The 23,765-nt window shown below is 43.2% G+C and overlaps 1 protein-coding gene across 5 annotated transcripts in view; it reads left to right on the forward strand.

The window, feature by feature from the left end:
* Positions 1-23,765, forward strand: part of CS (citrate synthase) — a 32,982-nt gene that overhangs the window by 4,977 nt on the left and 4,240 nt on the right. For 2 of the 5 annotated variants that reach the window (XM_021687184.1, XM_021687186.1), the window contains 5 exons: positions 13,717-13,767; positions 15,386-15,493; positions 16,437-16,502; positions 16,866-16,997; positions 17,447-17,635. In XM_021687184.1, coding sequence (XP_021542859.1) covers positions 15,410-15,493; positions 16,437-16,502; positions 16,866-16,997; positions 17,447-17,635 — 471 coding nt within the window. In that variant the 5' untranslated portion in view covers positions 13,717-13,767; positions 15,386-15,409. Of the gene's footprint in view, positions 1-1,025; positions 1,244-10,029; positions 10,121-13,232; positions 13,301-13,716; positions 13,768-15,385; positions 15,494-16,436; positions 16,503-16,865; positions 16,998-17,446; positions 17,636-23,765 lie in introns of those variants that run through there. The other 3 variants (XM_021687181.1, XM_021687182.1, XM_021687185.2) reach the window with 3 other exon arrangements.

Consider the following 23,765-nt stretch of genomic DNA (forward strand, 5'->3'; position numbering starts at 1 on the left):
GTCTCTGGGAAGCATAGGATAAAAGTGTACAGAAGACAGCCAAGTAGGAGAAGGGGTTCAGAGGCCCTATGGGAGTGATGGGAGTGATGTGACAAAAAGGGAGGATGCTTAATGCCTGATTTTGGATGTGGGGCTAGTCTGCAGCTTTTGATCTTATGGCTAGATGTGGGGTGGGCTGGCTGCTTGGGGTTATGTGACTGGAGTGGCAGTGAGACTAATGCCCAGGACCCAAAGGTTCTGGCCTGTGCTGGAAGCCTTCATTTTGTTTTGTTTTGTTTTTTATGATTTTAAGTAATCTCTACACCCAAGGTGGGGCTCCAGCCTACAACCCCGATATCAAGAGTGGCATGCTCCACCAACTGAGCCATCCAGGCGCCCTTGGGAAGCCTTCATATTGAGGGGGCATTTGTAAGACTTAGATTTCCCGACACTGGATGCCGAACTGACAGCCCATAAAGAGCACTGGATATTCAGGCTCCTGCCTTTGCTTTCCATCTCCACATATTGGGGTCTCTTCGTATCTATAATACCATGGCCTCTGCTGACCTCAACTGATCACAAGACAGCCAACTCTGGCATCATACACATGACGTCACCTCTATGGCCATTAAGTCATTGACCAAAGACATTCATCCCGAAAGCGTGCCAACAGGGTAGGAGGAGCTGGCAAAGATCAGTAGCCGTGATAGTATCTTAAAGGATTGGCTTCCGAGGATCTTCTAAGGTCGGAGTCCTTGGGACCTTTTTCTCGCATATTCCCCGCAGAACAAACCCCAAATGTGTTAAGGGCGAGAAGGGAAGCCTAAGAAGGAAGTTAACTGAGTTATCAGGCACATATTTAGTCACCTACACGTCCCCCCCCCCCCCCCCCCCCTTAATTACCCAAACCCCGGCGGTCCAACCCTCCCCCCCCCAACTGCTGTCAACGGCTCAGGTCCCGCCCCCACATACACCGGGCCAATGGCCGAGCCCGAGGCGAGTCCCCTGAGAGGGGCGGGAACGAGTTCGGGCAGTGGGTGGGGCCTCACTGAGGACCCCGGGCTGGGCGCCGCCGCCGGTTTGTCTACCCTTTCCCTCAGCCACCTCCTTTCAACCTTGTCCACCCGTCGGCGCGGCCTTTGGTGCAGCGGCGGCGGCTCTCGTTCCTGCCGCAGCTCTCTCCCCTCCTTCCCTCCCCACCAGATCCCCGAGTTCGCCCGTCATGGCTTTACTCACTGCGGCCGCCCGGCTCTTCGGAGCCAAGGTGAGCAACTATGGGAGGGAGCGCGCGGCCCCAGGGTGGGGCCGAGGCGACTGCAGGCCGTCCAGCGCCAGGGTCTCCCTCCCCTACCCATACGCACCCCCGTGAGCCTTAAAGGGGCCCTGCGCTTGGCTGGCCGCCAGCTCTCTGTGGGACTCTTCAGGACCATGTGCTACGCTGGCCTTCTGCCCCTGGGGGTGAAGAGAGCGCTGCCCGCCCGCGGCATGCGGTCTTGGACGGGTGGAGAGCTCGGACCCTACTGTCACCCGCATATCTAGGGTGGAAGAACCCTGGAAAAAGAAGGAGCTGCCAGTGGAGAACATAGGTGTTGTGTTCCATTGGAGTTAGGGAAGAGGCCTGTTTGGAGGAGGGGGTGCGGAGGTAGGAGAAGTGGCAGGGGTGAATAGATGTGCTCACTGTCCCAGGGCCAGAGCTGGAGCGGTGGCTAATTTCGGCTTCTACTTTGTAGGGAAGGCCTTGTTGGTTCCTAAATTGCCTTTTCCATTTCACCAACCCAATTTTTGAAGCTTTTAGTGACCGAGCTTTAGCAGTTCCTGCTAGTGGAGTGGGACTCAGGTCCTCTTTGTCCTTGGGACTCTTGCACTTACTCTTCATATAGGAGGAGCTTGGGTGGGGTGGAGCCCTTCTGTAAAACCTTCTGCATGATTATCACATATGGTTGGAGAAAGAACCAGAAAGGTTGTTCTTCCAAACTGCAGGCCAATTAAGTGAAGATACCGGGCAGGATATAGTACTGCTAAAGTCACATGACCAACCCTAGTACTTGCTCACTCAGGTTTAGCTACTGCTCTTAAGTCTACCCAGGAGAAAGTGCTCTCATTCTTTGAGGCCCTAATTTACTTGAATTTTGTTGCCTTTGGATCATAGGAATCTTGTTGCAGTAATGGTGCTTTCAATTTAAAATTGCCAGGACATTTGTTTCTGGGTAACTTAGCTCTTTAGAGAAACTGCTGTGTTGAGGGGGGGAGTCCCAGTCCTCTGATCCAGGCAGGGACGGTCCCACAAGTGACCTTGACTTCTGCAAAGAATTTATACTTTCTCTTCTGCAGATTAAAGCTGCTGGCACCTGAAGGAAAGGAAAATCTTAGAATGGTTTTGCTGTGTTATCTTGCATGATTAGCAGATAAGGTGAAGCCTGTAGAATTTACACTGGGGTTCTTCCAGGTGCCCAGCAGCAAGGTGGAGGCTGATCATTTGGGAGGCACTTGTCTTACGTGACTGTTGTTTCTTCTGCTGCCAGGGAACAGGGTAAGGAAGCCTCTTGGGAAATGAAGCAAGTTCTAGATAGTGTTTTGGCAGAATAGGGGACAGGACACTATAATTAGCTCATTCCAGAGCTCCTAACCCGGACCAGATAGATAATCTAACTCTCAGTGAATTTGAAAAAGCTTTTAGAATTTACCTTTTGAATTTATTTTGTCTTTTAAGCCTCTGGGGAAGCCCAGAAAGCCTTTGGGATGACAGCGCCTCATAATTGTAGAATCATTATTGTTTTGTTTACTTTACTGTCAGGAATGAAACTGAGGATCCCAGAAACCTGTAACTTGGAAGTGATTTGAAGGCTTTTGACCCTTAAAACTAGCAAAGCCCAAGAAACGCAGGAGTGGAAAATTTCTGAGATCTAAGTAGAATGACCAGGATACCAGGAAGCCTGCTCAGTTTGTCCGCATTGCTAACACCTGCCTAAGTTTTCCAGATTAGCCTGCAGCTTAACTGGTACTCAGTTTTACTTTTGCTATTAAGGTAGGCTTTAAAAGGCCAAAATAGTTTTCTGATCTGGGAAAACTGACCCCTACCACTTTGATTCTCAAGGTCAGATGTAGTTTCACTTTTCTCAGAAGAGATTTTTTTTTAACCTTGCTAGGTGATACAAATGCCAGTCATTGTTGTATTGTTCCACCTTACCCACTTTCAGGTAATTTAATGAACACCTGAGTTGGAGAGAGAGGAATTCAGAGCCTCCAGATTATTTGACTTCTTGTTTACCCTGATGAACTTAACACTAAGCAGTGGCCTTAGTATCAGCTGTGGGTGCCTTAGCTTTGTGATGTATTATCTTTTCACTTGTGATCTGGGTCTGGATTTGGGTTGGAGGTTAGGGTATGGCCACCAATTCACTTCTGGACTATTAACACCAGTGTGACTTAACAAATCCTAGTTACTTCATGTACCATTGAGAGTTGCTCTTCCAAGCTAGGGTGTTCAATGACTTTGAGAAAATCAAGCCAAAAGTGGTTTTTTATGTTACTACTAGACCTTTCAGGACATTTAAGTGAATACCCATAATTCCTTTACAGTAGACCTATACCACTGAACATCTTTATAAATCCTAGTCTGAAATTGGGTTCAACAAAACTAAGTCAGTTTTTTCTGTGAAATGTTACTTAGGCTTACAGCCCAGAACTTTTATTTTTATTTTTTTAAACATTTTTTTAAGTTTATTTATTCAGATAATCTCTATACCCAACATAGGGCTTGAACCCACGACTCCAAGATCAAGAGTCACATGCTCTTCCAACTTAGCCAGCCAGGCACTCTTTACAGCCTAGAACTTTTTTTTTTTTTTTTTTAAGATTTTATTTATTTGTGAGAGAGAGAATGGGAGACAGCATGAGAGGGAGGAGGGTCAGAGGGAGAAGCAGACTCCCTGCTGAGCAGGGAGCCCGATGCGGGACTCGATCCCGGGACTCCAGGATCATGACCTGAGCCGAAGGCAGTCGCTTAACCAACTGAGCCACCCAGGCGCCCCCAGCCTAGAACTTTTAAAGGCAAGCGCCCAAATCTATGTGCCTTCACTTTGATTATCAGCCTACCCAAAGTGATGTCAGTTCCTCGATGCTTACTAGATGGGCTAAAGATGAAAAACGGAAAGCAAAGCCTCCTCATGTGCTAATAGTGGGATGACTGCATTTGTCCTTCCTAGTGGCCTTTAAATTGGTAACAGATGAATGCATGGGTGTGAGGAAGCAGTGAGGTGAGCAGTGCTAAAGCGGATCATTAGAAGGGAAGGCTGGTATTCCTGTTTCTTAGAATCCAGGTGGGCAGAAGGCAGGAAGACAGATGTGGTGGATCTCTCTAAAGCTACACGGTAATACTTTTTGCCCTGTTTCAGTGCTTTAGGTGATAGAGTTGAGTAGGGTATGAAATTTAAAACAGTAGTGTAGCAAAGCTAGCAATAGGTCTTTCTGAGTATTTGACTTTCAGCTTTTCCCTCAACTGCCCAAATTCCTTTTTTTTTTTTTTTAAGACTTTATTTATTTGTCACAGAGCACAAGCAGGGGGTAGCGGCAGGCAGAGGGAGAAGGGGAAGCAGAGTCCCCGCTGAGCAGGGAGCCCGAAGTGGGACTTGATCCCAGGACTCTGGGATCATGACCCGAGCCGAAGGCAGACGCTTAACCGACTGAGCCACCCAGGTGTCCCACTTTTTTTTTTTTTTTTTTTTAAGATTTTGTTTTTAAGCTATCTCTGCACTCAACGTGGGGCTCGAAATCATGACCCCAAGATCAAGAGTCACACGCCCTCGATTGAGCCAGTGCTCCTGAACTGCCCAGATTCTTTAGGTCCCTGTCTGTCTTTCTTTCTTTCTTTTTAAGATTTTGTTTATTAATTTGAGAGAGAGAGCATGACCTGAGCCAAAATCAAGAATCAGATGCTTAAACAACTGAGCCACCCACGCACCTCAAGAACTTTTAAAATAACGTGTTAAAAGAAATACAGGGTGCCTGGGTGGCTCAGTTGGTTAAGCTACTGCCTTCGGCTCAGGTCATGATCCTGGAGTCCCAGGATTGAGTCCCACATCGGGCTCCCTGCTCAGCAGGGAGTCGGCTTCTCCCTCTGACCCTCCCCCCTCTCATGTGCTCTCTCTCTCGCAAATAAATAAAATCTTAAAAAAAAAAAAAAAGAAATACAGGGACATAGGGGCACCTGGGTGGCTCAGTTGGTTGGGCGCCTGCCTTCAGCTCCGGTCATGATCCTGGGATCCCGGAATCGAGCCCTGCGTTGGGCTCCCTGCTCAGCGGGGAGTCTGCTTCTCCCTCTGCCCTTCATCCTGCTCGTGCTCTCTCTCTCTCTCTGTCCCTCTCTCAAATAAATAAATTGAAAAATCTAAAAAATATATATTAAAAATGAAAAATAATAAAAAAATGTAAGTTCACAGTGGGCATCATCATGTGGGTTGCTTGTTCACATTGCACATTCATGAATCCTATCTTCAGATTCTGATTCAGCAAAGGTGGGATGGGATCTGGAAACTTGTTTTGTTTTTTTAAGATTTTATTTATTTATTTGAAACAGAAAGATGGAGAAAGCAAGCACAAGCAGGGGGAATGGCAGGCAGGAGAGAAGCAAGCTCCCCTCTGAGCAAGGAGTCCAACATGGGACACCATCCCAGGACCCCGGGACCATGACCTGAGTCGAAGGCAGACACTTAACCAACTGAGCCACCCAGGCGTCCCAGGAAACTTGTTTTTCTTTTTTTTTTCCCAAGTACTTTTGTTGACTGATGATGCCTGGTGGTCCCTTTCTGTTGGGCCAGTAAAGCCAAATGTAGGTCTTCTTATTTGCAACTTTATTGAATGTGTATATGAAATTTTTGAGTATTTGGGGTTTTTTTTTAGTGATTATTTTAAAAATGGACTTCAAGTGACTGTTCTAAGCAATAGTTCATTTAGGCTATTTTCTCTAGGTTTGTCTTCCTAGGACTTTTTTTCAAATGCCTTTAGAAAAGTTTCTTGGGGGGCACCTGGGTGGCTCAGTCATTAAGCATCTGCCTTTGGCTCAGGTCATGATCCCAGGGTCCTGGGATCGAGCCCTGCATCGGGCTCCCTGCTCCTCAGGAAGCCTGCTTCTCCCTCTTCCACTCCCCCTGCTTGTGTTCCCCCTCTCTCTGTCAAATAAATAAATAAAATCTTTAAAAAAAAAAAAAGTTTCTTGGGACGCCTAGATGGCTCAGTTGGTTCGTGTCAGACTCAGGTCATGATCCCAGAGTCCTGGGATCAAGTCCCGCGTCGGGCTCCTTGCTCATTGAAGAGCCTGCTTCTCTCTCTGCCTGCCACTCCCCCTGCTTGTGCGCTCTCTCTCTTTCTCATAAATAAAATCTTTAAAAAAAAAAAAGGAAAAGTTTCTTGTAAATTTCTGGACCAAAGTGTTAGGCACTAAAACTTGTAAGTACTCCTAGTGGAAGTGAGAGCAGTTTCTAGTTCCCCAAAAACTAGTAGGACAGCAGATCCTATATACTTTATTCACTAGTGTGTGTACACGTAGTGTGCATAGAGTAAGTAGGTGTTCAGAAAATACTTGTTAAAGAACTGTAAGGATTTCTATTGAAAGGAAAATTAGGACTCTTGATTCTTTTCTGAGGTCTTTGGTGGTCTTCCTTGGAGTGAATCTTTAGGGAAGAAGAGTCTGTTAGAAAATGACAATTAGGTAGAATTATTAAGGAAACTCCTATGAGTATGGAGGGGGTCAAACTAGGAAATCTGAAGATTACTGTGCTTAGGCTATTAAGTGGCCTAACCAAGTGGTGCAGGCCGGCTTCCAATATCACCATTGTGAAACACAGATGTTAAAAGGCTTTAGTTCTCTGACCTGGTTTTGGGGAGAGAGAAGCCTTTGTCCTATGCGTGTTCTTTTTTCCCTTAATGCAAGTTGTTCCTTCTGCATTGGAAGCCTTTGCAACAACACAAGCTTTTTCCTACCAGTTATTAGTGTATTATGTTTGCTTCATCAACTAAGCCAGTTCTGCTGGCTTGGCAAGCTCTGATCTTTTTTTGATGAAGGACAAGGGACGAGGGCTCTTAAAATCAGGAGCATCTCTCTCAGGCTTTTAATGTTGGAGCTCTTGGGTATGTTGTAGGACATGTTCTAAATGTGCCTGGGATGGAGGATCAAAGAAAATTTGGCTTTTCCCCTTTGGAGTAGAGATCCTAGGTGTGGATCAATGATGATAATAGGCTAAGAGAAGTAAGAGGGAAAGAACCACTTTTTTAAGTGCTTATTCACATAGGATTCTTTTGTTCGTAGAATTTTAGGGACGAGGGAGTAGTTTCAGATGATTTTTGGTGATTCGGCCAATACCCTATTCCAAAAATACCCTAAGTATTATAGGCAAGGCAAGTCTTTGGCTTGGCAGAATTTCCTGCATGTACTATTAGTCCTTTTCCTCTCTTGGCCCTTTAAGATAGTGGTTCTTTTAATTATATTTTTCTATTCTAGCACATTTGAGAACTACAGTGCACTTCCATCAATAATAGCAAACTCACTAGGAGAGTTCTTGCAAGGGATGGCAGCATTTGAGGTTTGAAAAGGCCTCTTAGTGATTGTAATACCCCCACCCCCACCCTGCAGAGAATCCCGGGCTGTCAGACAGGTGAGCCAGGCCCTTGTCTTTGGAAGCAGCTCTCTCCATCTCTCCCCTGGAAGGAGCTGACCTATTGAATGAGGTAACTCCCTGATTCGCCTGACAGCTACTGTTCCAGTAGGGTGACTCTACACGTGGCATGCTACCAGAAGGCAAAAGCTTACTTGCCACACCTCGGGAGTTAGGGGGAGGAGCTGGTGGGTGAAAGTTCAGGGATGACTCAGAGGTTTGTAATCTGCCTGTCCCATCAGTGAGTATAGTCTGAACATACTATACAAAGCTCTTCAGCAGGTTTCTTTGGCAGCTAGGAGGTAGGTGAACTGAGGTGTATAGCCTTGGGCATGATAGTCCTCCAGTATCTCCTTCTAGTCATATGTTCTGCTGGGTAGTCAAATTTGTTTCCTCTGCTTGAGACTCCTTCCCTCTTGATCGGGAGGCCCTTAAGGCCCTAAAAAAGGAAATCAGGGCTTTATTTCCTGTTCTACCAGTAGAGGGAATTATCCGTTCACCCCTTCCTCAGGCTTGACTGCCTCTTTCCTGGAATCCAACTCTAGGAGAGAGCAGTGACACTTGACATGGTAGGTAATAGGCCAACACTTTCTAAGAAACACGTATTTATTGAACTCGCTTATGTAGAAGGCACTGTTCTAGATGCTTTCATGCAGATATTTTGTACAGTCTATTTGTCTACCCCAAAGTTGGCTTTATTATTATCAACTGAGAGAGATGAAACCTGAGACTTAGAAGTTAGGTCATATAGCCAAGGTAACATAGCAAGATAGTGGCAGAACCTGGACTTAAGACTTGATCCTTAATAATTGTACATCCCAGGGTCTACATTCTTTTTTTTTTTTTTTTTTAAAGATTTTATTTATTTATTTGAGAGAGAGAGAATGAGAGACAGAGAGCACGAGAGGGAAGAGGGTTAGAGGGAGAAGCAGACCCCCCGCTGAGCAGGGAGCCCGATGTGGGACTCGATCCCGAGGGTCTACATTCTATCCTTCTGTTCCCTTAACACTTTAGACCATGTATGTGTCTCAAACTTTATTGTTCATATGGATCACCGAGTGAGCTTGTTAAACTGCAGATTTGAATGCAGTAAGTCTGAAGTGAGGCCCAGGATTCTGCATTTCTGACAAGCTCCAAGTAATGCAAATGCTGCTGGCTAGGCAGTTATATTTTAAATAGCAAGGCTTTTGAATACCTTTACATATGTCCTTATTAGAGTTATCAGACTTTGAGCTAAGTAGCTTGAGTGTTATCCTAAACATGGAGAAGGAAAGGGAAACAATACAGTTGACCCTTGAGCAACATAGTTTGAACTGTGCTGGTCCACTTATATGTGAGTTTTTTATGGTACAGTACTGCAAATATATTTTCTTTTCCTTAGGATTTTCTTAGTAACATTCTCTCTAGCTTTTTTGTAAGAATACAGTATGTAATATATATGACATAGAAGATAGGAATGAATAGACTTAATGTTAGCAGTAAAGCTTCTGGTCAACAATAGGCTATTAGTAGTTGGGAGAGTCAAGAGTTATATCCAGATTTTTGACTGCATGGGGGGGGGGGTTCCTGCATCCCTAATTCCTGTATTGTTCAAGAGTTCAGCTGTAGTTAGTTGTTTTGCTTTGGATGTCTGTTATTAAGTAATGGAGCTGGGGCTAGAACCCAGATTTCCTTTCCAAATTCCAAGTTATGTGCTCTGTCTTCTACATCATTAGGTAAAATTGTTCTAACTTGAATTTTTCCTATTCTACTCTTTCGAATGGTTATATCAATGAATTGCTGCCTTTAAAATCCTGATGGGGCGCCTGGGTGGCTCAGTGGTTAAGTGTCTGCCTTCGGCTCAGGTCATGATCCCAGGGTCCTGGGATCGAGCCCCTCATCGGGCTCCTGTCTCCGCGGGGAAGACTGCTTCTCCCTCTCCTACTCCCCCCGCTTGTGTTCCCTCTCTCTCTGTGTCTGTCTCTGTCAAATAAAAAGAAAAAAAATCTTTAAAAAATAAATAAATAAAATCCTTCTGATTTCTTCAGTCATCTTTTAAGCTTCAGTTAGCCAAAAATATGACTAATCCTGATGCTGAAGGGTACGAGAAAATGGCTATACTGTTTAATTTTATATATTTATTATATAACAAATGCAAAGTATTTGCTTTAGGCCAGATGTCATTTTAAGTGCTTTGAAAGTGTTGACTTAATTAATCCTTACAGCAATCCTTTGAAATAGGTACTATTGCTCCCATTTTCGAGGCATAGAAACATTAAATGACTTGGCTGGAATCACACAGGTGATAAGTGGCCAACAAGGGCAGTAGAAACAGAATATACTATCTTTATCATATAGCTCCTTAGCCACGCTATCCACAGACTAGTGTTGCTTTGCAGATTGGAGATCTGGCTAAGAAGTGTTGCTGATGGAGATCAGGGACAGTTGAGATCAGCCCTCTGAGTTACTCCTGAGGCTCCTCACATGAAATGGCAAAGACGCTCAGTACAAAGGTAATGAAGACTTCGCTGATGTCGGAAGTGGGGTGATAGTTTAGTTCTAAGTTTCTCTTCCTATGCGTGCTCTTCAAGTAGTAGTCATATAAATAGATCTGAGAAATGACTATAACAAAGCAGCAGTTATGACCCATCTGATTCCTCTAAGTGATGTCTCATTCTCACATCCCTGTTAGCTGTTCTGCCATCCTTTTCTTTCTGATTTCCTCTTTTTTGCTGTTTTTTGTTTTATCTTGAAGTAAAAGAAGAGGGCAGCTCATTAATTCTAGCAGTTCCCTCTCACAACAAGGAAAGAAGCTATTTTTTTGTTTGTGTTGTGTTCATATTTGTGGAAGAAAGACCTCCAACCTGAGGGAATTCCATTTTCATCTTTTTTAAAAATTTTTTTTAAGATTTTATTTGAGAGAGAGACCATGAGCGGGGGGAGGGGCAGAGGGAGAGGAACAAGCAGACTCCCCGCTGAGCGCAGAGCCCAATGTGGGGCTCAATGTCAGGACCCTGAGATCATGACTGAGCTGAAGTCAGACACTTAACGACTGAGCCACTCAGGCACCCCTCCATTTTCATCTTAATTAAGATCTGGACACTCACTCTTTGTTGAGCTTGGATAGATTTATTTTTTCCCGTAAGATTTAACCTTAAACTACAGCCAGCCATTGTAGAAACTTTTTTTTTAAAAGATTTTATTTTGGGGGCACCTGGGTGGCTCAGTGGTTAAGCGTCTGCCTTTGGCTCAGGTCATGATCCCAGGGTCCTGGGATTGAGCCCTGCATCGGGCTCTGCGCTCAGCGGGGAGTCTGCTTGTCCCTCCCCCACTCCCCTTGCTTGTGTTCCCTCTCTCCCCGTGTCTCTCTGTGTCAAATAAATAAATAAAATCTTAAAAAAAAAAAGATTTTATTTAAGTAATCTCTACACCCAACGTGGGGCTTGAACTCACAACCCCAAGATCAAGAGTCACATGCTCTTCTGACTAAGCCAGCAGGGTGCCCCTGCCATTATAGAATCTTAAAAGATGATTTAAAAGTGGAAAAATGATCATTATGGAGAGATTTTAACATCTTTTTAACATCTTTCTTCTCTCAGATGATATGTTCCCCTGTAGCCTTTTTAGAAACCAAACTGCCGCAACAACCAACCACCCACAATTAAAAGGTCTGCTGCAGGGCTGATGTAGTCTCCGGGAGGTGGCCCTTCTATAACAGGGGATCGGTGGGACCATGGAGCATGGAACAGAGCTTATTCTCTTGTTTTCTCTTGTTTACTTTTTGGTGACTAGTAAGAAAAGGTAAAATTATTTCTTAGGTGCTAGGTCAAGTTCCCATTTACCTCATGTAGGGTGAAGAGACTAAAGGCCTGTTTGTGCTACCTACTTTTGTTCCTCAGTGAGCCAGAAGAGACTCTTTAGAAAGTTAGTGAAAGGAGTTAAAGACAGTCCTGGTTAACAAGCTGAGGCAGTACCCCTTTGTTTTAGGGACATAGTAGCTTACCTTGTACTCTCTGAATTTAGCTTTGAATTGATTTTTTTTTTTTAATTTTTAAAATCTTTTTAGTTTTTAAAGATTTTATTTTACTTTTAAGATTTTATTTATTTATTTGACACAGAGAGACACAGCAAGAGAGTGAACACAAGCAGGGAGAGTGGGAGAGGGAGAAGCAGGCTCCCTGTGTGGGGCTCGATCCCAGGACCCCGGGATCATGACCTGAGCTGAAGGCAGATGCTTAACAACTGAGCCACCCAGGCGCCACAAGATTTTATTTATTTTAGAGAGAGTGTGTGTGCATGCACATGGGAGATGGGAGGGGGCAGAGGGAGAGACAGAATCTCAAGCAGTCTCCACACTCTTAATTTTGGATCAGGTCATGATCTCAGGGTCATGGGATCAAGCCCCAGTTGGCTCTGTGCTTGGCGCAGAACCTCCTTAAGATTCTCTCTCCCTCTCCCATTGCCCCTCCCCCCCTTCTCTAAAAAACAACAACAAAAAAACCTTTTCTGAAGGCTCTCTTCCCTTTTCAGTTCTCCCTGATGCCCCAAGAGAAGGAGTACTAAATTCTAAAACATCTCCAGCCTTACTGAACTCTCACCTTAGGCATGTAGTGTTTTGGAATTTATACAGTACTATTGCTTCAAATGATTTTCAGTGCAATCAGACAGCAATGTAGTAGTTACAAGAAAAGGTGTATCTGGCCTTTTGGCAAAAAGAGGGAAGGTTTGGTGTTGCTCCTGGATTAGATTGTGTGTATATGTAATCTTTTTAGTTTGCAAAGTGCTTTCACATCATTGTAATTTATCACAAGACAACCTGTGAGATATGTGGTGGGTATTTAACACCAGTTTTATAGATGAGAAAAATGAGGCTGGCTTTGACTGTCTCATTTTATCTTCAAAATAATCTTGTGCAGAAAAGTTAAGCTTGTCAAACTTTATAGCTGGTTAGTAGTATAGTTGGTTGTCTTATTCAAAGGAAGTGTTGAACTTTCTGTTGCAACTCAGCAGTCTTTTCATAGAAAGTAGCTTTTCTTTTGGGGGAATAAACCTCTCTCTAAACATAGAAAACATAGGCTAGCTACAGTATTCATCTTTGTAGTGAAGAATAGGCTTGAATCTCAGACCTGTCTTTATAGTTCTGAAGTATATTTTTAAAAATTCCTTTAGTACAGTTGTGTCGGTGATAAACTCAGCTTTTGTTTATCTGAAATGTCTTTATTTCCCCCCTTTTGTGAAGACTTTTTCCTCACCTGGTTATACAACTTTAGCTTAATAATTATTTTCTCTCGGGCGCCTGGGTGGCTCAGTTGGTTGAGCGACTGCCTTCGGCTCGGGTCATGATCCTGGAGTCCCTGGATCGAGTCCTGCATCGGGCTCCCTGCTCGGCAGGGAGTCTGCTTCGTCCTCTGACCCTATCCCCTCTCATGTGTTCTCTCTCTCTCATTCTCTCTCTCTCAAATAAATAAAATCTTTAAAAAAAAATAATAATTATTTTCTCTCAGCACTTGAAAGGTAATTTTCCAGTTTTCTAGTTTCCCAATGCTGTTGCTGAGTAGTCTCTCAGTTGTTACATTGTAGGTATTCTGTCTTCTCTGCTTTTTCCAGGAACCTTTGAAGTAGTGTGGTGAAAGGCTACCTCTGCCTGTGGGCTCTCCTAGACTGGAGAGGTTGAAGTGCTGACAAAAGACTAGGTGCTGGAGAGATCTTACCAGCAGGGCTAAGTAGTTGATCAGTTTCCTCATTTGCTTTTCCAAGACCCATTCAGAACTATTGACAGCTAGATTGGGATGGCCTGGGTACTCTAACAACTGCCTTTCTGACCTTTTCTGTGCCTAACAAAGCCCAGCCCTGAAACCCAGATGATGGGAAAGAGCCTCTCCTCAGGGAATGCTATTAAAGCCATTGGATGCAAGATGCAGAGTTAAATCTGCTATTGCCTCCAGACTGGGAATGCCTTCAAAGCTGTTCAGGGTCTTTGACAGCTTTTTTATGTCAGACTGTCCTTGGAGGCTAAGATGGAGAGAAAGAGGATGAGTCACTATAACTCTTTGTTAATATATAGGAGGGAAGAGTATCTGTTGCATAAGGTTTTGTGTTTTCTTTGCAGAATGCATCTTGTCTTATTCTTGCTGCTCGGCATGCCAGTGCTTCCCCTACGGTAAGGTTTGGAAAAGAGGGCTGAGAATCACTGAGGCAGTTTGATCCTGGGATTGTGGGGTGGGGAGCAGCGGTTGGTTACCACCTAGCCTCTCATCATTATCCTAACTGACTCCGAGAGGTGTCCGTTGTTATTGTTGTTATCAATATTAAAATAGTATTACTACTATTTAAAAAAATAATCCAGGGCGCCTGGGTGGCTCAGTCGGTTGAGCGACTGCCTTCGGCTCAGGCCATGATCCCAGGGTCCTGGGATCGGGCCCCGCATCGGGCTCCCTGCTCTGCGGGGAGCCTGCTTCTCCCTCTCCCACTCCCCCTGCTTGTGTTCCCTCTCTCCCTGTGTCTCTCTCTGTCAAATAAATAAAATCTTAAAAAAAACACAAAAAAACAATAATCCAATAATGTAGTGAGATGGGAATATCAATTTTTTTTTTTTAAGATTTTATTTATTTGACAGAGAGAGACACAGCGAGAGAGGGAACACAAGCAGGGGGAGTGGGAGAGGGAGAAGCAGGCTTCCCGCCAAGCAGAGAGCCCGATGTGGGGCTCGATCCCAGGACCCTGGGATCATGACCTGAGCTGAAGGCAGACGCTTAACGACTGAGCCACCCAGGCGCCCCAAGAATATCAAATATTTTTGCCTAATTTTTAAAGTTGTGGTAAAATATGCATAACATAAAATTTTCCATCTTAACGTGTATAGTTTAGTGACGGTAAGTACACTCACAATATTGTACAACTATCACACTATCCATCTCCAGAACTTTTTCATCTTCCCAAATTGAAATTTTGTACCTAATAATAATAAATAATAAATAAATAATCCATTCCCCTCCCTCTCTGCCTAATTCTTTTACCCTCATCTGTGCAGTTGACCAGATTTCTCTGGCAGATAGAGAAGGCCAAATTTTATTTATTATTAATATTTTTTAAGATTTTATTTATTTATTTGGCAGAGAGAGGGAACACAAGCAGGGGAGTGGGAGAGCGAGAAGCAGGCTTCCTGCCAAGCAGGGAGCCCGATGAGGGGCTCAATCCCAGGACCCTGGGATCATGACGTGAGCCGAAGGTAGACGCTTAACGACTGAGCCACCCAGGTGCCCCAAGAAAGCCAAATTTTATTATTTTATTTTATTTTAAGATTTTATTTATTAGAGAAAGAGAGAGAGAAAGCACAAGCAGGGGGAGTGGCAGGCAGAGGGAGAAGCAGGCTTCCCGCCGAGCAAGGAGTCCGATGCGGGACTCGATCCCAGGACCCTGAGACCATGACCTGAGCTGAAGGCAGACGCTTAACCAACTGAGCCACCCAGGCGTCCCAAGAAAGCCAAATTTTTTTTTTTTTTTTAAGATTTTTAAAATTTATTTATTTGAGAGAGAGAGCGCAAGAGGGGGTAGGGTTAGAGGGAGAAGCAGACTCCCCGCCGAGCAGGGAGCCCGATGTGGGACTCGATCCCGGGACTCCGGGATCATGACCTGAGCCGAAGGCAGTCGCTTAACCAACTGAGCCACCCAGGCACCCGAAAGCCAAATTTTAAAAAGCAGTCTTAACATAACTACTTTGTAGGAAAAATCTAATCGACATTTTGACCATCACTTAACCTCTCTACTTCTCTTTTTAGAATTTGAAAGACATATTGGCCGACATGATACCTAAGGAGCAGGCCAGAATAAAGACCTTCAGGCAGCAACATGGCAAGACAGTAGTGGGCCAGATCACTGTGGACATGGTAAAGATTGTGGGGTTTTGGCTGGAAAAAGTAGCTCTGTAATGTGCTTCAACAGAAATACCATTCTCTTCACCGACTATTCAGAAGCATACTGTCCCATACGTGGAAATGTTGGCGCTTATGATGTTCGTTAAAAATTAGACTGGTCTTTTCTGTAAATTTAATAGTTGAGCCTAACCTAATTTACCTATAGGAGGGATGAATGAAGTTTCTATTCTTCTTCCCAACTGCTCAGCTTTTGGGGCCAGGACTGTTAGAATTAATGCTGTGCTGATCATCCATTTACACCACAGCTCTAGCAGGCTGACTAGAACAGTTTTAGGATGGCTTCTTCTCCAGCCCGAAGAGTCTGAGCAGCTCTAATGATAATTCCACAGCAGTGTTTAGCCTTTGGTCTCTATTTCCTTTCCCTGTTGTAGATCCCATTCTTTTTTTTTTTTTCTTCCTCTTTTTTAAGATTTTTACTTATTTGACAGAGAGAGAGCACAAGCAGAGGAGTGGCAGGCAGAGGGAAAGGGAGAAGCAGGCTCCCCGCTGAGCAGAAAGCCCAAAATGGGGCTCGATCCCAGGACTCTGAGATCATGACCTGAGCCGAAGGCAAATGCTTAACCGTCTGAGCCACCCAGGCGCCCCTGTAGATCCCATTCTGTTGACTTTGGTTGGTGGGAATGAGGGGGTAAGAGTGGGTAGAAGAAAAAATAAAATACAAGAAGAAAAGCAAACAGAGGCAGACACATTAAATAAAGATAGCAATTTCTCAACTTAAATTTTCATTTCCAATGTTAGCAGTCTTCTTGCAAAGTTTTAAGTTAACTCCTCAGAAATCTTTCTACAAATGAAGTCTTGCAAGTCAAAGAATACATTTCCTCTCTCAGATCCCATGAAACACTAACAAGCTCTAGCCTGAATTATTCTACTGGTTACATCCTGTCTTTTTCTTTAGATGTACGGTGGCATGAGAGGCATGAAGGGATTAGTATATGAAACATCAGTTCTTGATCCTGATGAGGTAAGAGACCCTCATGTCAACACTAATAATCACAGAGTTTACTGACTGTTGTGTACACCATGGATTAGACTGGTGAGGGTAAGGAAAACAAAGCATCTGCCTTCATGTTTTGGAAGATGGAAAATAGGTACATATGGACTAACTGGAAGAACAAGTCTACCTTTTCAATATATCAATGAGTAAAACTAAAAGTACCAAACAGAATTAAGTTATGTGAAGATTTAAGCTTTAAAAAAACTTTTTTTTTTTTAAGCTTTAGAAACTCTAACTTGTTGAAAGGTCTGATAAGAATGAGACTAGTCAATTATGTGACATCCAGGCTGATAAATTTAAGATTTGCACCTCTTACTCTTCTCCCTCAAGGGTATCCGTTTCCGAGGCTACAGTATCCCTGAATGCCAGAAACTGCTGCCCAAGGCTAAAGGGGGCGAAGAACCCCTGCCGGAGGGCTTATTTTGGTTGCTGGTAACTGGACAAATCCCAACAGAGGAACAGGTAAAGCAGAAGGTTATTAGCCCTTCTCATTCTTCCCCTTCTTTTTTTTTTTTTTTAAGATTTTATTTATTTATTGATGAGAGAGAGAGAGAGAGGCAGAGGCAGAGGGAGAAGCAGGCTCCCCGCGGAACAAGGAGCCCGATGCGGGACTCGATCCCAGGACCCTGGGATCATGACCTGAGCTGAAGGCAGACACTTAACCGACTGAGCCACCCAGGCGTCCCTCTTCCCCTTCTTTGCCTTTCTCTAATCTCAGATACTTAATCCTGATCTGGTTCTGGGTGCTAGTTTATAGGGATGTGTAGTGAGGGGAAGGAATCAGAGCAGAGTTCTGCTGTATAAGTGGCCTGGGTTGAATTCTCTTGGATTTTCTTTACTCAGATGTCACTGTCTTTATTTCTCTTCGTTTCCCTTGCCTAGTGTTCTGAGCAATGTCTCCCTTTCCACAGGTGTCTTGGCTCTCAAAAGAGTGGGCAAAGAGAGCAGCTCTACCTTCCCATGTGGTCACCATGCTGGACAACTTTCCCACCAATCTACACCCCATGTCTCAGCTCAGTGCAGCCATTACAGCCCTCAACAGTGAGAGTAACTTTGCCCGAGCATATGCAGAGGGTATCAACCGAACCAAGTACTGGGAGGTAGGAAATTTTGATGGCAATGATTGATGTGTGATGAGGATACAAAGGACTTGCATGTGAAGGAAGAAAAAGGAATGTAGAATCTTTAGGAGAACTACTTCTCTGAGTTATGCCAGAAGCTCATTAAACACACTTTATTTTAGGCTTGCTTGCTTTTTTTTTTTTTAAAGATTTTATTTATTTATTTGGAGAGAGAGAATGAGAGAGAGCACATGAGATGGGGGAGGGTCAGAGGGCGAAGCAGACTCCCTGCTGAGCAGGGAGCCCGATGCAGGACTTGATCCAGGGACTCCAGGATCATAACCTGAGCCGAAGGCAGTCGTCTAACCAACTGAGCCAACCAGGCGCCCTAGGCTTGCTTGCTTTCAGTCCTTGGGATTACATAGATAAATGGAACATGCTTTCTATCACCAAGGTTATTGGTTTGGTTGGGGTGATATACATGTAAAAAATTACAGTTCAGTATCTTGCTGTAATAGAGGTATTACACAGAGCTGTTGGGACATTGGAAATTATGTGGCTTAACTGCAGGGTCCCTGAGGAAGATTTTGCAGGGTAGTCTCACCCTAACCCCAAAAAGTCCCTTCTTGTTCTTCAAATAAGGAGAACCTTGAGATGTTAGGTGAATGGCAGCTAAGGCAGTTCTAGAGTCCTAGGAGGACTAATGCCAATCAGCCAAATGGGGTTAGTATCCTGGAAGTAGGATCCACACACAAGTGAGCTTTCTTTTCTTTTCTTTTCTTTTTTAAGATTTTATTTATTTATTTGACAGAGAGAGACACAGCGAGAGAGGGAACACAAGCAGGGGGAATGGGAGAGGGAGAAGCAGGCTTCCTGCGGAGCAGGGAGCCCAATGCAAGGCTCGATCCCAGGACCCTGGGATCAGGACCTGAGCCAAAGGCAGACGCTTAACGACTGAGCCACCCAGGCACCCCTGAGCTTTATTTTCTGAAAATGAAATGTGACCCTTGAACTGGTTGGAGTATGTGAAGACTGTTGTGCCTTGTCCCAGTGCATAGTACATAATTCCTTCCATCCTCTTTCCAATACCCCACATGGGACTCACAAACACTGGGTAGAAGACAAGTTACCTGGCTGGGTTTACTGCAAGACGTCTCATTTTCTTTTTTTGTTTGGAGACAGATAATATGGGAACAGAATGGTTCCTTTTTGCAAAGCAGGTATACTAGATGATTTGACCAGGAGAAAGCCTCTAAAGAGTTCACTTGATGCATGGCACAGAAGAGCATGCATGGCCCACTGGTCTGATGCAATCCTCGGGGTTTTGGCAAATCCTGCTTCATTTGGTTGGTCAATATTTACTCATTGCCAACTGTGTATAAAGAAATGTGTTTGCTGTTGGGGGAAAGAGGGAGAGTGAGTTTGAAATTATTCTGGTTGGCATTGAGAAGGAAGGTATAGGAATGATGGAAAACATACACATTCACAAGCACTTAAAGCATATATAAAGCCATACATCAGCAGGTTCAGAAGTTTGTATAATCTGAATATATTTTCCATTTTCTTTTTTTTTAAAGATTTTATTTATTTATTTGAGAGAAAGAGAATGAGAGAGAGCACATGAGAGGGGGGAGGGTCAGAGGGAGAAGCAGACTCCCTGCCGAGCAGGGAGCCCGATGCAGGACTCGATCCAGGGACTCCAGGATCATGACCTGAGCCGAAGGCAGCCGCTTAACCAACTGAGCCACCCAGGCACCCTCCATTTTCTTTTTTAAATGCTATTCAAGCAATTGTTATTTGTATGGGCCACCATAACAGAAAATTTTAAATTGAGATCAGCAGTTCTATATTGACCACTCAGATGTGCCTGTTACTGCTTACAGTGCTGTTGTCTTGACTGTCAGGAGAGGGGGAGAAAACAGCTTCTTCATGCTTTACAATAGATGCCTATAAGATATTTTCCCGGGCATCCGAACATGCTTCGTTACTTCATACTGTCCTTCATTGAATTGTTAAAATGAATCTTGTTTTAACGTATAGTCATTGATCTGCCATTATCTCTTCGTGAGATGTCACGTGAGTGCAGCTGTCTTGAGGTGAATGTGTTATATTCCAGGACTTTGCTGATCTTTTGGAGAGTGTTTATAAGCAGTACTGATGTATTTGTCAGCCTTAGGATGTGTGTCTAAGTTCACACTGCACAAATATTAGCACCAGTAACTGCTTTAGTAGAGCTTCATGCTCTTTTGCTGTTATATCTTGTTTCTTTCTCAAAAGTCAGACACTATTTTTTTTTTATTTTTATTTATTTATTGAGAGAGAGAGAGAATGATAGAGAGCATGAGAGGGAGGAGGGTCAGAGGGAGAAGCAGACTCCCCGCCGAGCAGGGAGCCGGATGTGGGACTCGATCCTGGGACTCCAGGATCATGACCTGAGCCGAAGGCAGTCACTCAACCAACTGAACCACCCAGGTGCCCCCAGACACTATTTCTATTAGTTCTCTGCCTTGGTTAATTTAACCATAGGCTACTTAAGTAGAATGCATAACATCATTAGGCTGGTTATTTCTGTTTAAAAATTTATGTTGAGGGGGTGCCTGGGTGGCTTAGTCGTTAAGAGTCTGCTTTCGGCTCAGGTCATGATCCCGGGGTCCTGGGATCGAGCCCCTCATTGGGCTCCCTGGTCAGGGGGGAGCCTGCTTCTCCCTTTCCCACTCCCCCTGCTTGTGTTCCCTCTCTCGCTGTGTCTCTCTTTGTCAAATAAATAAATAAAATCTTAAAAAAAAAAAATTATGTTGAGTTTATGTATGACCTGAGTTTTTACTAGAGCATCAGTTCATACTGTTTTGTTTTTTTTTACATATACCTCAAGAGGATGATCTTCTGCATGCAACATTTCTTCCATAACAGAGATTAATAGTATAATCTATTGAGTTGAAAAAGTTAGGGCTCTTGCTGAATGACCTCACTCATGACCATGAGATTGCTGTGATGCAACCAGCTGTTTAATTGTGAAATAGCCTTAAGATGTTGAATTCAGGGCGCCTGGGTGGCTTAGTCGTTAAGTGTCTGCCTTCGGCTCAGGTCATATCCCAGGGTCCTGGGATCGAGGCCCACATCGGGCTCCCTGCTCAGCGGGAAGCCTGCTTCTCCCTCTCCCACTCTGCCTGCTTGTGTTCCCTCTCTCGCTGTCTCTCTCTGTCAAATAAATAAAAATAAATCTTAAAAAAAAAGAAAAAGATGTTGAATTCAGTAAAATTTGCTAAGTAGCTGACAGATCAAGTTTTTGCTGATAATGCCACTTTTGTAAAGCCTATGAATGGTATACATAGATTTTGAAGTTTTTATAATAAAATCATCATCCAAACACCTGAAATTTCTTGGAAACATGCCAGATTTTATGCTTAAATGCTTTATAATCATCTGATTTAATCCTCAGAACAACCCTATGAGGTAGATGTTATTTGTTATTCTCATTTTACCAAATGGGAAAACTGAGGATTAGAGAAGTTAAGTAGCCTGCCCAAGGTATGCAGCTAATAAGTGATAGAGACCAGATTCAAACTTAAGTTTCCTTCACTCTGGGGGCTCTTTACAATTAATACTAGCTTTCTTCTTTTCTGTGTCTCCTTAATAATGATTGAAAGCTAACTACCTGGCCCAGGATTTTATTAGCCATACAGATGCTGGCTCACGTTAATGACTATAGTCAGCTTTGTAACCTTTATTCCAGATAGTTGTGATGTTGGCATGTCTTAATTGTCTTTTTATTCCCAAGGCTTTATCAGTGAAGAATGTGTTGGTACAAATAGCTAATAGCACCTCAGTCTTAGCTTATTAAAGAAGAAATAACAGGAGTTCTTTGTCAGTTTTTGTTTCGTTTTGTTCTCTTCTTGACTATACAGCACTGACTACAACAAAAGGCAGGATAAGGATCCCACATTGTCATACCTGGTCTGATACATGTTGGTTTATAAACTTCATTCTCAGTAGTGGAAATTGACACAATCTCCTTTATGTGTTTTCTTTTTGATGTGGCCATTCATACTTTCCAAATAGTTTTGCAAGTTAGTATATATTCCATAGATAACAATTTATCTAGCTCAGGATCCTGTCCTTCTTGGCATTATGCTAATCAACCCAGGTCTCTTAGAACTGCATATACTTGACGCAGGCTTCTGGAAGTAACCTACTTCCTTGGGGGATATAAAGGAGGTATAGTTAATAGTATGATTGTCATGTAAGTAATCTCCTGAGAACTTACAGGTGTTAGGCTGTTTCTTGCTTCAAGTAGCTTTTTAATTTTGGCAGTATTCTTACTGAATCCAGCAGCATTGACAAAATTCACTGACTAAATGATACTTTTTAAAGTTATTTTAAAAAAGAAAGCAAAACCAAAACCCTGTCTTGTCCCTAAGGAACTTAAAATCCCTTTGAGAAGATAAAATTGAGATATAAGAGTTGAGCAGGCTATTAATATCACAAGCAACCAGATTATATGTTTCTCTCTTTTTAAAAAAGATTTTATTTTTAAGTAATCACTACACCCAATGTGGGGCTCTAACTTACAACAGTGCTATTTATCAGGTAGTCTTTTTTGCTTTAAGTTTAAATTCCAGTTAGTTAACATACAGTGTAATATTAGTTTCAGGTTATAATATAGTGGTTCAATACTTTATATATCACCGGGTGCTCTTTTGGATAGTCTTTCTTTAAAAAAAAAAAAAAAAAATTGAACCTGAATCTACTCAAGCCTTTGTTTGTTTGTTTGTTAAAGATTTTATTTATTTATTTGACAGAGAGAGAGACAGCAAGAGAGGGAACACTAGCAAGGGGAGTGTGAGAGGGAGAAGCGGGCTTCCCACCGAGCAGGGAGCCTGATGCAGGGCTTGATCCCAGGACCCTGGGATCATGACGTGAGCCGAAGGCAGACGCTTAACGACTGAGCCACCCAGGCGCCCCTCTACTCAAGCCTTTAGATCTAACTCTCAGTTTGTAGAAAATACAGTAGACAGGAAAGCATTAAATGATATCACAGGTATATAACCAGCAAAATCTAAACTGGGAAATTCTCCAGAATGAATGATCCAATTTTCCACAAATAAATTGCAAAGTTAAAAAAAAAAGAGCGAGAACAAGAGGGACTTTAACACTGATTGAAAGAGACTTCAGAGACTATGAGATGATTGCAATGTGGGCTGTTTTCAGTCCTGAATCAAACAAATGAGGTGGAGGGCTTTATAATCAGGGAAATTTGAATACTGAGTAGATACTTAATGATATTGAAGATTTGATTTTTTTCCTGTGGGATAATGGTTTTGTGATTTTTATTTATCAATAGACTTTATCTTTTAGAGATACATGCTTAAATATTTATATATTGGAAAAAAAATGTCTGAAATTCACTCACAATAATTTGGGAAGAGAAAGTAAGGGTGTGATGAAACAAGAATGTCCATGAGTTAATTGTTTAAGCTATATGATGCTTATTAGCTGAGTGGGTAACTTTGGGAAAGTTACTTGACCTGGCCAAGCCCCAATTTCTTCATTTATAAAATGAGGGATATATTACCTTACAGGACTCTTGTGAGAAAAGAAAAAAAAAAATGCAAATAACATATCACAGTGCCTGTTATATAATAAGTGCTTAAAAAATGGAAGCCTTTGTTATTGTCTAACAGTTGAATGCCACTGTTTGACCCTTGGCATATATGGTGAATTTTCTTTGAAAGATGGAACATAGAATTAATTGTTAAAACCTAGTGTCTTAGCACATTCATTGAGTCATGTACTGGGAAAGATCACGATTAAACATAAAAGGCTTCAAAATCTGACTTTGGGGGCACCTGGGTGGCTTAGTCGGTTAAGCATCCGACTCTTGATTTTGGCTCAGGTGTCATGATCTCAGGGTCTCATGAGATCGACCCCTGTATGGGATTCCGTGCTCAGTGGGGAGTCTGCTTGAGATTCTCTCCCCCAATAAATAAATAAATTTTTTTTTTAAAGATTTTATTTATTTGAGAGAGAGAATGAAAGAGAGAGAGCACAAGAGCGGGGAGGGTCAGAGAGAGAAGCAGACTCCCTGCCGAGCAGGGAGCCCGATGCGGGACTCGATCCTGGGCCTCCAGGATCATGACCTGAGCCGAAGGCAGCCGCTTAACCAACTGAG

The sequence above is a fragment of the Neomonachus schauinslandi genome, chromosome 5 (genome assembly GCF_002201575.2).
Source record: "Neomonachus schauinslandi chromosome 5, ASM220157v2, whole genome shotgun sequence".
Classification (NCBI taxonomy): domain Eukaryota; kingdom Metazoa; phylum Chordata; class Mammalia; order Carnivora; family Phocidae; genus Neomonachus; species Neomonachus schauinslandi.